General features: G+C 46.4%; 2 protein-coding genes across 2 annotated transcripts; one reads left to right on the top strand and one right to left on the bottom strand.

Moving 5' to 3' along the window:
* Positions 1–1,313: 1,313 nt before the first annotated feature.
* On the top strand, positions 1,314–8,991 carry LOC131282240 (disks large homolog 5). The gene is made up of 8 exons (XM_058311651.1): positions 1,314–1,460; positions 2,207–2,321; positions 2,400–7,169; positions 7,247–7,466; positions 7,535–7,770; positions 7,841–8,064; positions 8,138–8,357; positions 8,431–8,991. The coding sequence occupies exons 2-8, from the start codon at positions 2,288–2,290 to the stop codon at positions 8,535–8,537; spliced, it is 5,811 nt and encodes a 1,936-aa protein (XP_058167634.1). The 5' UTR covers positions 1,314–1,460; positions 2,207–2,287; the 3' UTR covers positions 8,538–8,991.
* Positions 8,992–10,742: 1,751 nt separating this feature from the next.
* LOC131282242 (protein spaetzle 4) lies at positions 10,743–14,965 on the bottom strand. Its single transcript, XM_058311652.1, has 3 exons — positions 14,939–14,965; positions 11,248–12,737; positions 10,743–11,169 (listed from the first exon to the last, which is right to left on the bottom strand). The coding sequence occupies exons 1-3, from the start codon at positions 14,963–14,965 to the stop codon at positions 10,743–10,745; spliced, it is 1,944 nt and encodes a 647-aa protein (XP_058167635.1).
* Between the last annotated feature and the right edge of the window lie 557 nt (positions 14,966–15,522).

The following is a 15,522-nucleotide window of genomic DNA, read 5'->3' as shown; positions in this document are numbered from 1 at the left end:
GAGAGGTACAACGCATCGATCAATGGGTCCTTATTGAATGAAACTTGTTGTTATAATATCTTTTTTTTTTTTCATTTTTTTTTGTCTTCTAACATTTTCTAACGTGTCGATTCTTTTTTTTATCGCCAAACCTAGCTCGCTTCCAATGGTATATTTTTTATAGTTTAGTTCGTGGTAGATTGAATTGTAACAGGCTACGGAAACAATTTCTGCGGATAACGGATCCACTGCTTTGTTGGTCTTTTCGAAGAAATGCCTTCTAAAATTAGAGAAGACAAATCAAACAAGAAATGTTAACCGGCAAAGGAGCGGTCGACTGCTACTGCGGAAGAAAGTGGAGAAGAAAATAATTTTTATATTTAAACGAAACGTGCGGAAGCTGTAGTAGAGAATCACTACGCGTCAAAACAAATATAATTAAATTAAAAATAGTAAAACAGTGGTTGATCGCAATCATTCATATTTCCCTATGAAAGTCTCCGAATATTTAAAAAAAATAGTGGGAAGGATTTTTTTCGACAAGAGCCAAGCATAGAGTTAATTTCCGAAATGGAAATGGCATTCTTTGATATCACGATTATTACAGAAATTTTTATTTTAACCGATCATCTCAAGATCACGATCAAGTTTGTCATCCATGCCATCAGAATATCACCCTAAAGATGCACGTCAGCATCTGTTTGATTTCATTGACAGCTCCTTCCCTTGTTTGCCATATTCAAGGATATTGTATGTCATAAGGTGTAGCACAAAGTAGTATTTCGAAGAAATTTACCAAAAGTGTGTAAATTTGTTGCTTATTTACGATTCGTTGAAAACTGCATCACTAAAATCCTTACTTTCATGAAGCAAAAACGTAAACGAAGTAATCGAAAATCTAATCAGTTTTTACAAATGCATTCAAAAGATGAGTTTTTTGTATACTTTTACGGCCATACTTATTGCACTTTTAGCAGCCAATTGCGAATCCCTTTTTACTTATTGGGAATACCAGTAGTGCTGTCAGTAAACTTATAGAAATGTCATAATATCATCCAATTCAATATTGCACATGAAATGTCCATATAGTTCACTCTACTGAACCTAAGTCAGTGTAGCCTTGGTACGTACTGTATGTTGAAAGATTTGTCGTATTCGGTCACCGCGAGATGACTGCGAGGATGAGACACCTCCCCTCGAGAACGAAACTGGTACCTAAAATAAACATTTAGCTATCGAAAGACTAGCAAACAGCTGGGTATTTGCATGTTGTAAACGGTATTGCGTGTTGTGTGTAATATTTTCGTGAGCGAGTGACGAAACAATGCTGGTGAACAGTGATTTTCTCCCGACGGGGGATCCGCGTCGAAAGTGTTATTAGCAGCAGCCCCCAAAGAAATTGATTGCCAGCTAAGCATTATTGTGCACTGCATGAAACAAAAAATAGGATTCGCGGCAGTCGAGGATTCAATAAGAATCGAGTAAGTGAACACTTTTTGCGGCATATATGAATATCAATTTAAAGGTGGATAGCTGAGATAAGTTACATTGCTTGCGGTTTACAGTATGAAATTTCCTCCAAAAACTGTTAATACACGGACCGGTACAGCATCTTCCTGCTTAGTCCATTTGTATTCGGTGGTACAGTACCGTGATCGATGTTTTCTCCCAGCAAGTGACAAATCATTCCGGACAGAAAAGTATGATAGGAATCTGCGGGAGTTGTGTCACGTACATGATTGTTAATCCGTGGGTAGTTTAATTTTTCAGAATTTTCAGACATTTTCGTTGTCTTTTCTAAACATAAAAGATCTCACAGGTTTCTCTATGGTAACTCGATTGAATTGCATCTTGGATACACGATCATACGATCTTACTTTCGATGTTCACAGCTGCACTGTTGGAGTAAAAACAGACGGTGAAGTGATAGAACTACTATAGTATCTCGCAATATATATATTTGGCTGATGCTTTGTGAAACTTTAGCTGGTTGGAACATATATTATAGCTAAGATTATGAGTGGTCTACCTTTTCCGCCTTTCATCATTACATGGTGCAAAACTCACTCAAGCGGAGAAAACCACACTTCACCTTCCAGTTAGTTATTTTTCATTGTATTTCAAAGTGGCTTTATAGATATTTATTTGCGTACAACTTATGGTGTTTGCGACAAATCTGTTAATCTGTTAAAATACATTTCTTAATTAACGCTTTTGCTCTTTTCAGGTGGAATAGTTAAGATTAAATGAGAAACAAGTATGTATTAAATATTGATCTTGGGTACCTGAACCATTACAACGCATTGCGATGGCATCAAGCGAAAATAACAGCGATGACGGAGGTAGGTGTTACATGAAAAAAAAAAAAAAAAATTAAAAATAATTCACTAAAAATCACTCCCTCCATTTCTCTGTTTTAGGTCATAACATCTTCTCGGGCTTTTCCAGCTCGAATGGAAGCGCACCGGAGTACGAGCATCTCTTGCAGTTTGAGTATCTCAAGACTAAGTATCGAGACGTCTTGTCCCAGCTGAAGACCGTTTCGAGCGAAAAGCAGCGGCTAGAGCATGACTTCCAACTGCTGAAAAAGGAACTCGACGGGAAGGGAGACTTCTTCAACAGTACATATCACGAGTACAGCGCCTTGAAGCAAAAGTATGACACACTCAGACTTCGGTATGAAGAAATTGCGAAAGATCCTTCACACTGCATCAAGCTCTGCGAGGAGCTGAAGAAAGAGCGCAACAAATACAAGGAATTGCTAAAAGCGACCGAGCATGAGCTCGAGACGGTACTGTCGGAGCGTGGAAGTGTCCTGAAGGAAAACCAGAAACTATACGACAAAAATGAAGCGCTCGAACGTGAGGTGCAGGGAAAGCTGAAGGAATGCGCGTCACTGAAGGAGAAGATTGAGGTGCTCAAGAGCCACCAGGAGTACCAGCAGTTGTCGAATGAGAGCAACTGGAGCAAGGAACTGTCGGAGAGTAAGGATAAGTTTGGGATTGTTTCGGAAAGCCTCGAGTCGGCCAATCAGGAAATCGAGCGATTGAAGAAAGCCCTCGATAAGGCGAAGGCAGAGATCGCCAAAGCCGTGCACGACACGGAGGTGGCCAAGCAGCGACGGGATTGGGCTATTTCGGAGCGTGAAAAAATTGTGCAGGAGCGGGATAGTGTAAGGAATCTGTGCGATGAAATACGCAAGGAACGCGATACGGCCACCTCAAAGCTGCTGGCGGCGATTCGCGATAAGGACGATGCACACAAAAAGATTGAACTACTAACGGATCAGTTGGAGCAGCTGATTCGCGACAGTATTAACAACAACTCCGGTGCCGGTGGTCAGACCCAGAGTGCTTCGAACAACAACCAGCTGCAAGCGAACGGAGGTGGCTGCACGCCCAGTACCCCGAACGCATCGATGGCCTCGGTAAACAATAGTAGCAGCCAGCGAAACTCGCACTACAGCAGCTTCAGCTCAATCTACAACCTGGAATCGTTACAACAGTTCGATGTAGAGCTCGTCGAAATCGACACCTCCCCATTGCTGAGTAATTCATCCGACTGGGGCCTGACGATCAGTGGAGATTTGGATCACAGCTACGCTAGTGACAGCCACAGCAACTCAAAGAATCTCTGCGGCCCGTACGTGGCAGCCGTTGAGCACGATTCCATATTTGCCGGCAAGCTGAAACCGAACGACATACTCTGCCAGATAAACAACCACGACTGTAGCACCTTTTCGCGCCGGATGATCTATCGCACGATCCGCAGCAGCGTTCCGCAGTGCATTATTACGGTGAAGCGGCCGACGAAGCGTTTGCTACCTGTGCAAATTCCCTTCACCAGCACGAACCGTAACCATGGGCTTTGCCTGGAGCTGGGGCTTTACATAGCGAAGCTTGAGCCGAGCTCGATTGCAGCGAAGGATGGTCGATTGGCCGTGGGGGATCGCATTTTGTCCATCAACAATAAGCCTATGGAACGCGTGGAAAACATCAATGAAGTGCACGCGTACATCAACGATATGCGCAACAGTTGTCTGAATCTGATCGTTATCAAAGAGATGCCGGAGAGCCACGCGAGCTATGCCAGCTTTTACCAGCCCCGGCTGAAGCACATCCGCAACACAACGAGCTGTACGCAGACGGATATCTCGTTGTCGACGACGTTTGGTAGTCAGCCCAATACGACCGCGGCTAGCAGCGTTAACGCAATGCTGATGAATCCACGTCTGAGCTTGGAGTTTGATAGCAACAATCACTTTTTGCCCTCCCCGATGCCGTCCTCGTATCATCCGTCTTCCAGTACGCCGAATTCGGTAGCTGCAAGCACTCCTTCGTCGACCAAGTCGGCCTCGAAGTTGACCGAGTTTATTCAAAAGATTAAGGATAAAATGGCAATCAGCAACCACAGTAAGGATACACCGGGTGGCAGTCAGGAGCACGACGCGATCGCGGTCCTCGACTCAGTCCTAGACAGTGATGAGCAGTCGCGGGACGGGAAACGCACTAAACGCCGCAACAAGACCGACGCTCATCATCAGGCGGAGATACCGCGTGGGACGTGGCCGCGGGTGAACATGACGATTCACATCAACGAGAATCACCCGGGCACAATCGTGCACCGGACGAAGAAGGAACGACCCCGTTTGACGATCCCCAGTGGTGGTGACTTGGACAATAATAACTACTTTTCCGCTGCGATGAACGAAGCAAACACTATTCCAACTAATTTTCAACCCGCGCCAATCAGCATCCCGTTGCCCCCGAAGGGAATACCCGGTGGAGGAGGCAATGTCGGTAATAATGTTGGGGGTGGTGGAGGTGTTTTGACACCCGGCCCGGGCACCAGCGGTGGAGGTCAAGGAACGCTTCCGACCTCGAGCAAGCGAAATTCTAATCCAGTTATGCCATTGGACATCAACCGTCTACTAGCGTCGAAGTATGACGATCCAACGGTTGTTTCTGGGGCAAACACTATGGCAGGCAAGCAGTCAAGCAGCAGGGGTGTTCCGTTTCCGCGCTCGTCCACTTACGACGACCGCCATCACGATGGGGCCGGCTTGAATCTGCATAAACATCGTTTCAGCCTGAACCTATCCGCGATGAGCAAACAACTCCAACAGCATCAACAGCAGCAACAGCAACAGCAGCAGCAGCTTCTTTTGCCATCACATCATCAGCAGCAGGAGAACTCACTCGACTTTATTCCCATTCCCTTGTCGGCGTCTCAGAAAAGCAACCACTCGATCGATTCCGCCTCCGGACCGCATTCGAAAAGTCCACCGGTAGTGTACTACCCTGGACCACCGGGTAGTGGGCTGCCTTCATTGAAGGGGGTCGTCGGTGGTGGTGGTGGTGGTGATCAAAACACGGCCACCACGGCGGAGTTTTTCATGCCGTCGAAAATATCCAAAACGCTGTCGAAGTATTCGAGCGATGCCGAAAGTCTCGACACCGAAACGCTCTCTCTCGGTGGCATGAGTGGGGGAATGCTGCAGGGTTCGGGCGGCGGCAAAACCGGGTCCGCCAATCAAGCTACCCCCAACGGAGTTAATCAAGGACAATCTTCAACCGTCGGCGGAGTTGGGCCTGGAAACACGAACACTCTTCCACTGTCATCGCATATGCGCAAACAAACAATGGCCATGAGTGGTGGTAGTGGTGGGGGCGGAGGGGGAGGTGGTGTTGGAGGAGGATCGTCCTCCAATCGTGCTGGGCTCACGCTTCACCCCGGAGCAACCACGGCCGCCGGGTACGGGGCGACCATATTTCCTGGCTCCTATTCGCATCCCTTCAACAATATGCGCGGAAATCATCACCAGGCGGGAGGGAGTGTTGGTGGAGGGGGTACCGACGTCGGAATAACGTCGGTGCACCCGATGATGACGGGCTCGTCGACGATCGGACATCACACGCATGGAGCATCTATGGACTACAGCTCGTCCTACCGCTACAGCCAAATACAATCGTCCAAGGAAGACGTGCCTATAGCAGGATACGCGGGAGGCTACGAGGGTGGCACATTCCCCCGCAACAAAAGTCACCTCATCAACAACAGTACCCACCACCAGCACCATCATCACCATCATCACCAGCATCATCAGCAGCAGCAGCAACAGCATCAGGGTTCTGGGTTTCGCATCCCATCGAACCAGAGTGTTACGAGCCGGGGAAGCGGAATAAAGATCAGCAACGGTTCGATCGATTGTAGCAGTTCGGAGCGGGCTTCCCCGATACCAACGTTTGAGGTACAGGTGCTCAAACCAGGGCATGTCCCATCCGGTGGTGGAACTTCCGGCGGTTCAAACAAGAGAAATTCTCTGCACGATTACGGGGTGCAATCGAAACCGAATGTCGGTGCCCTGCGTCTCGTGCTGATCGATAAGAGTGAGATGTCGCTCGGAATCAAAATATTCTGCCGACGCAATGGAGGGGGTGTTTTTGTGTCGAACGTAGGTGAGAATAGTCTGGCGAGCAAGGTTGGGCTGCACATCGGTGATCAGCTGCTGGAAGTGTGCGGCATCAATCTTCGCAAAGCAACGTACGAACTGGCCGCGCACGTACTGCGTCAGTGTGGCAATTCCATCACCATGCTAGTGCTCTACAATCCGGTTGTCTACAACAACCTGACTACGAGCGAGGACAATCTTGCCCGGTCCGGTTCTCCGACGCCGCAAAACTCTCCCCGCGCCATGGGCCGGTCGATCCACTCGGCGGTCAACACGACGGCCGTGAACGCGCTGACGGTCGAGCGATCGATGGCCGCACCGAAGAAGCCTTCCGCCCTTTCGGCAGCGAAAGAGTTCAGCGACAGCTTGGAACACCAGCCGCAGCTGCACGACGAAGAGGACGAAGAGCATGGACCGGTGGGTGTAGGTTCGGTTGGGGTAGGGGGCACGGGCGTTACCGGTGGAGGTGGCATGTTTAAGGAGCAAGCGCGAGAAATCTACATTGAGACGCGCAAAACCTCCAACCTAGGGATAACGCTGGTCGGTGGAAATGCGAATGGAATTTTCGTGCACGGCGTGCAGAAGGATTCGATTGCCGATCAGGCCGGTTTGCTCGTTGGCGATCAGATACTGGAGTTCAACGGTACCGATATGCGGCGCTCGACGGCCGAACATGCGGCACTGGAGATCGCAAAACCGGCCGATCACGTGAAGGTGCTCGTGTTGTACAATATTCAAAGTAAGTTCAACTGGATACCTACTCCTCCTGCAAAGGAGAATCTTCTACTAATGACTACTTGCCTTTTGTACTTCTAGAGTTCAATCAAATCAAGGACAAACCGGGTGACGCACTCTACATTAGAGTCGGTTTCGATCGTAACTGCGATCAGGGCGACTCGGAACTATCTTTCGCCAAGGACGAAGTCCTTTTCGTCGATAACACCATGTTCGGTGGAATACCTGGCAAGTGGCGAGCCTGGAAGCTGGACGAATACGGCCACAAGCGACAGTGTGGAATCATTCCAAACAAGCTCAAGTAGGAGAGGAAAATTTCAGGTCAAGTTATTTGACACATTTGTGATAACGTTACTTATGTTTTCCCAGGGTTGAGGAAGAACTGCGATTGCTGGGAGACACCGGTGATGTCGATACGACGACACGGCGCGGATCGACGTCTGCACGTAGATCGTTCTTCAAGCGTATCAAGCCGCAGAGAAGCTCATCACGTGACTCCAAGGAACTGGCGAGTTTCAGCAACACCCATCTTAGCCTTTACCTTGACTCAGGCTCGCTTAGCGACGACGGTTTGGCCAGCTACCAACGAGTCGAGCGGTTGGAATGTAAGTTCAAAGTTTTCAAAACTCGACATCCGGAAAAACGATTCGATGATTGTTTTGCATCATTTTGTAGATACCTACCGGCCGGTGATAATTCTTGGCCCGCTGTCCGAGTTTGTGATTGATAAGCTGTGCGTGGATTTCCCGGAGGACTTCGCCGTCCTGCAGGAAAGTCAGAAGAAGTGCACCAAGGAGGAGATGGACTTGGCGATCCAAAACAACACCATCGCGGATTATAAAATGCGCAGCAATGGCATTTTCGAGTACACCAGCATGCAAGCAGTGCGAGATAATAAGGTATGCGGGTTCGGCAGGGAAAATCATCACTTCAGTTCATTTAAATGTTTATACAAACCATTGGTTGTTCCAGCAATGTCATTGCATATTAAATGTGAGCATGGCTGCGGTGGAGAGATTACAAAGGGCGCAGGTGTATCCGATCGTGTTACTGCTTCGCTTCAAATCCGCCAAGCAAATTAAAGAGATCAAAGACTCGCGCTACTCGACGGACAAGATTTCCGCCAAAGCGGCCAAAGAAATGTACGAGCACACACTCAAGATGGAGTCCGAGTATCGACAGTTTATTTCGGGTTAGTAAGACTGAACCAAAACGGTCAAAGTATGCTTGGTTGTTGTTCATTGTGCAACGATATTTTCTTTCAGTTGTCATCTCTGGCGTGAATATTACGCACATGTGCACCCAAATCAAAGCAGCCGTCGACAGTGAGCAGAAGAAAATACTCTGGGTGTCAATACCAACACCGTTGTGACCGTCCGTGAGCTATCTTCTGCCCCACGAAGACGAACGTTTGGCATAACATACAAACTATCGGTTGGCGAGGAACAAAACGGTAAGCGTAAAACACCAATGCAGCAAGGAGAATCATAATGGATGAAGGCGCGATAGCAGCCTCAAAACTATCAACAAATAATAGGCAGCCGCTTCACACATGGAAAACCAGAACGCCGGCAATGAGTGTGAGTACACCCTGTGCAATATATTTACATTATGAATGGAATATGTCTTGGACAGGTTATGATAAAGCAATAAGGGAGAGGAATAGCTAGGATCTTTTGTATCACACCAACATACCTTTCCATCCCACTGGCAAAGAGTTTATCCAGTCAATATATACGTGCTACAGTTCATCACAGAGCCTAGAATTGAAGATTGCTAAAGTGTGTAACATTGTTAGAAGATTATAATGATGATGATGATGATGATGATGATGATGATGATGAAAGAGTTACATAACAATATTCATTGTATACGGAATTGCAATAATTATATGTTTTTATCTAACATTATGTTTTGGCCTCCACCCGGAATAGAACGTTCCCAACGAGGAACAAATAGACAAAAGTAGAGAGTAAAATCTGCAGAACAGAATCTCAAAATTTTGGCTACAAATATTACAAAATTACACATACAAGAAGGCCTAAAAGGTGCGATGGAAAGTTGCATTTATCTGTTCCGCGAAATTTCCTTAACAACAGCATCTATGAGGAAAGCAGTATTTTTGATAGTGAAGTAAAAAACTACCATTTCTGTTGTTGTCAACGTAATTTCTAAAAAATGGTTGATCTATGGTCGATAACTATGGCGTTTGTTTTTTTATGTGTCTGAATAACTATAAAGAGAAACTTTAAGTAGTTCTACTAAGTCTTCCAAAAGTCAAAACAATGGTAAAGTCTCGCTTATTAGTTTAACAAAACTATAAGCATTTGTTAAAATAAACAATTGAGACGCACAACTCGATCCAATTGACAGTGCATGGAGCCAAACCTCCGATGTTTGCTGATTTAGTATCGATTAGAATTTTAAAACGATCTTACGAGTTACGGATGGGACGGTTTTGGTTTTGTCATCCTCCCAGGGCGAGAGTTCCCACACACAACCCGCGTCTTCCGACTATAAACAATTTTATAACGTTAACTTGGCCTAAACTAATGAACGCATAATTTAAAAGTAACGAAAGAAATGTCAGTTACAGTGAAGAATGATAAAGATATTTTATTATAAAAATAGATTATTTCTTGCTTTCCTTTGGCAGCTTACTCTTAGTTAGAATCCAATGTAGCTAATATAATAAAATAGCGAAAGGGTTATGATTCAAGCTTGTGAATGATTGTGCGACCATCCCATCAGCCAGCAATACTTCATTTAAAACATTAATTTAACGTTCTCAGTAGACGCCATTCTGTTTGCGTTCGATTCAAACAATCACACAACAAATGAAATTATCCAATCTCTTCTTATTTTGTCGACAATTTAACAATTGTCGAAGAATGTCGAAAGCTATATTATTTAAAAGGAATAACATCAACATTAAAGAAACACTTTAGGGGATGTTTAACATTGCAGTTAATTAATTATACCATGTTTAAAGAATTTTATAGCATGCAGAGGGAAAAAGGAAATCAGAATCAATCAATTGGCAATGATGGAATATTTTCAACTTACTTAGCCGCATACACAAATATATAAAACTTCTGAGCATTAATATATATATATGAATATTCTATATATTTATATATCTTTATATAAATATATATCTTTACATTTGATCGATAACTATACACTAGTGATTGTTTATTATTATTATTATTATATTATTACTATAATTGATACAACTATGCGTTATTTTTAATCCTGCGTGTATTAAATTTTTCAAAACAATAATGATGCGTTATATTATCATTGTTATTAGCTCACACACACGCACACTTAGTCACATATACATACACACTCGACTGCATTCGTTATGTGTATATGAACGAATGGACGGACGAAGCATTGTCGAATGCAGCATAATATTCTATCGCAAGCAACGCCTGCAGTCGAACTATGGCGTGGTAAGTAAACGATTAGAAGAAGAAAGTAGGACATAAAAGTAACAAAACATTTTATCACTAGCCTTTGCGGGGTTTGTAAGATCTACTGAGAATAGTTCACAAACACGCGCCGATTTTGTCTAGTCAAAGTCATGCTCCTTCGGTCGGTACCACTCGTCGGTCGCATGCTCGTAGATAGCATTCTGCAGCTCGTCCTCCATCAGCTCGATCGATTCTTTCGTCAGCGAGCGAGGGCTGCGTGACGTGACGCGAAAGTCGAACGGCATATCGTAGCACTTGCAAATGCAGCACGATGGAAACCGGAACCAGTCGGAGAAAATACCTCGACACTCGTTGTGTGGATCGTAGGCCAGCAGCCGATGGAGCCGATACTGCTGCTCGCAACGGCATCCCTCGCGGCAGTACATCTGCTTCAGCTCGTGCGTACACTTCTCCCAGTGTACATACTGTTCGAAGGGGTACAGGTTCAGCAGGGCTAACACCTCACCTCGGGTATTGTTGGCCCAGAATGGGGCGACCACTTCCTCCTTCACGGGGCAGGCGTTACTGCAAAAGTTTAGAGAGAAAAAAAAAGATGACTATCGATACTATACCAACAGTCACGAGTTGCGTCAGAATAATTACACTCCACGTCCGTTAACGACAGGCGGCTCCTTTTGGGCTACATCCTGAAATAGTTGACCTTCGGCGTTGGGTTTCTTCACCGCCGGTGTTCCGGCCGCACCGCCCTTGATACTCTCGAAGCGTATCTTTTGAGGTTGAATGGTGCTGCTCGATGCGACCGAGTCTTCTTGGGCAAGCGGTTCGGCAGCGACATTATTCGCACTTTTGCCGGGATCTCCCTCCTCTATGTCTTTGCTTAGGACACTCTCACTCGGTTCACTTGCCGGTACAAAATCCTGCCGATCGTGCGAATTGCTGCTTACCGTGGATTGGATCTCCTCGACCTTCGCACTACTGGAGAGAGCATCCGGTTCGGGCTTTTTAGCCGCCAGTTGTGGGACCGAGGCGGATAGTTTGAGTGTCGTAGAAATCTTTCCTCCAAGCACTTTATCTTCGCCTATGTCCTTTTCCTCCGGCTCAGCGGAGGTCAGCATCGCTTCACTCATTTCCAGCTTTGCCAGAGAGGATAATGCTTCCATGTCGATCGTTTCACCTTCCAGCAATTGGACTTTGGAAGTATCTTCCGCTACGTTGTTTGTAACCAGCAACGTAGTGGTGCCCTCGGTTGTGGAATCTACCCCAGCATTAGATGAACTCTCAGCTTGATTCTTCGTTCCACTGGCATCCTTGAAGGATTCCAGTTCCGTGGGTTCATTTTTCACTGGTGATTGCGTGGAAGTTATCGGTTGACCGGCGGATGCTGTTGTTAATGGTGTTCGAGGTGGAGATTCCACGGTAGTCGCTGTCGAAGTACTCCGGGAAGTCGTCGTTAGGGCACCCTTTGTGGTTCTGGGCATCGGTTTCGTGGTCGTTGACGTCGTCGTAGTCGTCGCAGTGGCTGTACTTGGCACTTCGCTCCTGGAAAGGGTAGTTTTCACTGTCGCGGGCGTGACAGTCCTCGTCGTGGTGGTCGTCTTCAGCTGAGCCGGTCGAAAGTGAGGCTCATTGAGGGGAATCTCGTTACTTTTGTCTCGCAAATAGTGTCCCAATCCGTCGTAGTGCTGTGGTGCCGACGGTCGCAGGTATTTCATTCGCTTGCCACCATCGACACGCCGATCGCGACCATCGGCGGCCTGTGGACGGCTGTATCGTTCCGTGGCGCGATCGATATCGTCGATTTCGATTTCATTATTCTCGAATTCCTCCTTCAGCACGGATATGTGCCTCACGTCACCGTACATGCGTCGCATGAGGCCCTGATTTTCGTGCACGAAACGGCGAACCGCATGCCACGGATAGGCCGAACCGGGCAGGTTGCAATAGGCTTGGACGCTCAGGTCGCAAGGGATTGTTTTCAACAGCTGTGAGCGACCACGACGAGAAGCCCTCGTTGGATCGCAGGAGGATGCTGAGTCGTAACCGTAGCTTTCGGCGATCGAGCTCAATGGCAGCAGGACGATCAGAGCCACGCTGGAGAGGATACACCAAGCCAGTAAACTACGAGTTTGCCACTGAAAATGTAAATGGAGAAAACAATAATTCAAATTACTATCACCACCTTGCATATCCACGTGCTTAACATCTTCCTCCTCAGTGTCAGTGTTTGTTAGCAAAAAAGTAAAAGTGCACATAACGTACGACATCACCATAAACTGCCTCTTCCACTGACTCTACAAGCACCGGTACGGCGCATAACGTCTTCCCAACGCGACTTCACTTTCACCTGGCTATAGTTTTTTGGTTTCGGCATGACTCGCGATCACGTGATAACACAGTTTCGACCGGAGACAGTCTGGTACTGAAATAGCAGCTGGTGGCAGTAAGACACTGGCATCGAAGTCCATGCCTAAGTCTTGGCGTCTTGGCAGCTTGGTGACTACTTTTACTTTTCCTACCATTTCGCTCTTACAGTTCGCTCGTTTTCTTTATAACGGACGCTTTTTGGCGCTAGGTGTTAATATGGTCAGGATAAGGTGCTGACATGCTCAAAAAGTGAAAGGTTAACGTGGGGAACGGATATGAAACATTTGGAACCGGGCACCACGAACAGAATAGGAACAAATCGTTATCATAAACTTTTTACATAACTAGGTCATACTCGACGATACTCTTCACGAAGATAGGAGGAAAGCAGCGAATGTGTTAATTTTAATGCCATTCATGTGAATCATAGAAAAGACATCCCATCTTCGGTGGGGAGGGGGGGAACGTATGCGTAATATTATTTGCTGAGGTGGAAATATGTCAACCGTCTTAATGGGCATAGAGATTTTTATGTAATACCTTCTCATGTTTGTTTAAAAAATTGAATATGAAAGCTCAAATATGCGCTGCAAAACTCCTCCTAAAGTGTTCTATATTTTATACAAATCCAGGTGGTCCCTCGTATTAGGGTCACGCTTCTGGTAGTTCATTCGTGCGTTTCCCAAAAGGAGTGCAGACTTGAAAGTGCAACATACTCTGTCTTGTGACTGTAGCTTTCTGGCGGCGCCATTTGTATGCAGTATCCGTAGTGCCCGCTAAAAACACCCCACCCGGCCTAACCTTGTGTACCTTTCGCCGGATAATGTTGCGCCCTTGTAGCACCTGGTGCTACATCCAGAAGATATTGTTTATTTCCGACACGTACTTCATGGAGTAAAAGCGCTCGCTTCGTGCCTAGGTTTAGGTTTGCATGTAGCGAATGTTGCGTTTTAATTGATACACCACCAGCAGGAAAAGAGGAAGTCGATTTATGAGCCCATCATTTACATTTTCACAGCCGGATTTTTCGTCGGCTTGGACTCGGTGGAATCACAAGGATGCATGGACTCAGTGGGATTATACCCACTTACATTGCACTTTCACAGCACCGAATTGCTGAATGACAGACAGGGGCAACCTTGTGTGATTGCGCTTTCCCAACAAACGCATACGAACAACCGATGCATTAGGTCAAACATCGCGAGCCACCAAGCAATCATCATCATCATCATAATCTCCAACAAGGAGGTGTTTTGGGGGCGGCTACGAGTGGACCACAGAAAGCGAAAGTCAATTTCCGCCAACCCGAACGATCTAATCGGAGGGAAACGAGAGTAAAAGTAGAAATCGAACGTGAAGGCGACGAGGATGAATTGACGGAACTGCTCCTCCGGACGTCGCCTTATGCTGGCACCGCATGCAGCGGAAGGTCAACAAAAAACCTGTCTTCAAAGCCCGTGGGACCCTTTTCCGTGTCCCCTTCCGTCAGCCCATCAAGCCCGTTGCAGTGGAGGTGAGTGGCCTTTACGTCTCAAGTGGTTTTCTTTTTCAAGTTTTAGACAATATAACTGTACAAACCAGAGCGGTCTCACAACCGGGGGTTGTTTTAATTTTTCCACACATCAACGACGGACAAGGGGTCCAAATTATGGAGTCCATGCCGCTCGGGGATGCGGTCATTCAAAAAAACAGACCAAAATCGAAACGGACCAGGATTCACTTTCTCTCCCCGCTGTTCGGTTGGTGATCGTAAACTGATCGAGTTGTGGGGATAATTAAAATAGTGTTATTCGGTAGCGAGTGAAAAGCAGTATTGTAAAAATTGTGATTCATTCCTGTATGCTTACTTGCACGTTTATTTTTGACTTTCCAGTTAGTTAATGCCCTAAAGTATACTGGCACGTGTTGTTTTCATGCCAAACAATTATTATTATTTTTTTCGTTTGAATTGACAGTTTACAATACTTACGCATGGTGAACGATCGCAGAGTGCCATGGTTAAAGCGTTCTTTTGTAACGATTCTACACACACTTGATGGTCGTACTGCTTTTTCAGTTATGATTTTTCCACACAGTTTAAAGTTCAGTTTCCTCGTCGATAACCGCTCGATGTTTCGCTCAACTTTACGGCCGGCATCGGCAAGATACAGGTGATCCCGTTCGATTCCAGTTTCAGAAAACCCAACCAGACGATCGGGTCTTAAAAAACCGGCCAGGATTGCCCTGCTTAACTGCGACGCACAACCACGCACCGAGTGCCCGGTTCGAATGCACTTCCTTTTGCGGTTCACTGCCTAGGCGGCCCTCGTTAGTTTGTCCCCGGAACCCCCCTCGGTACGGGGATGCCTTTATCGGTGTAAATGAGTGAAATTATTTATTAACACCCAGCTCGTTCCTCAGCTGCACCACACGACGCGAAAAACTCTTATGCCGTTGGAGGTGCAACACTCCATTGATCCCGGGGTGACTTTTTCCGCCACGCTGCGCCGCTGCGCACCACACCGCCACCGTTGGACAGGAAAATGCACTTCAGCAAACAGTCACCCGGGCAGT

This window comes from Anopheles ziemanni, chromosome 2 (assembly GCF_943734765.1).
Source record: "Anopheles ziemanni chromosome 2, idAnoZiCoDA_A2_x.2, whole genome shotgun sequence".
In the NCBI taxonomy this organism is placed as follows: Eukaryota; Metazoa; Arthropoda; class Insecta; order Diptera; family Culicidae; genus Anopheles; species Anopheles ziemanni.
This window is presented reverse-complemented; position numbering and strand designations above follow the sequence as displayed.

Coding starts and splice junctions, on each gene's coding strand:
- LOC131282240 (XM_058311651.1), top strand. CDS start 2,288: ATGGCATCAAGCGAAAATAACAGCGATGACGGAG. Junction 7,467..7,534: donor ATCATTCCAAACAAGCTCAA/GTAGGAGAGGAA, acceptor ATGTTTTCCCAG/GGTTGAGGAAGAACTGCGAT. Junction 8,065..8,137: donor AAGCAGTGCGAGATAATAAG/GTATGCGGGTTC, acceptor TGGTTGTTCCAG/CAATGTCATTGCATATTAAA.
- LOC131282242 (XM_058311652.1), bottom strand. CDS start 14,965: ATGGCACTCTGCGATCGTTCACCATGC. Junction 12,738..14,938: donor TCTGCGATCGTTCACCATGC/GTAAGTATTGTA, acceptor TTACATTTTCAG/TGGCAAACTCGTAGTTTACT. Junction 11,170..11,247: donor GTCGTTAACGGACGTGGAGT/GTAATTATTCTG, acceptor AAACTTTTGCAG/TAACGCCTGCCCCGTGAAGG.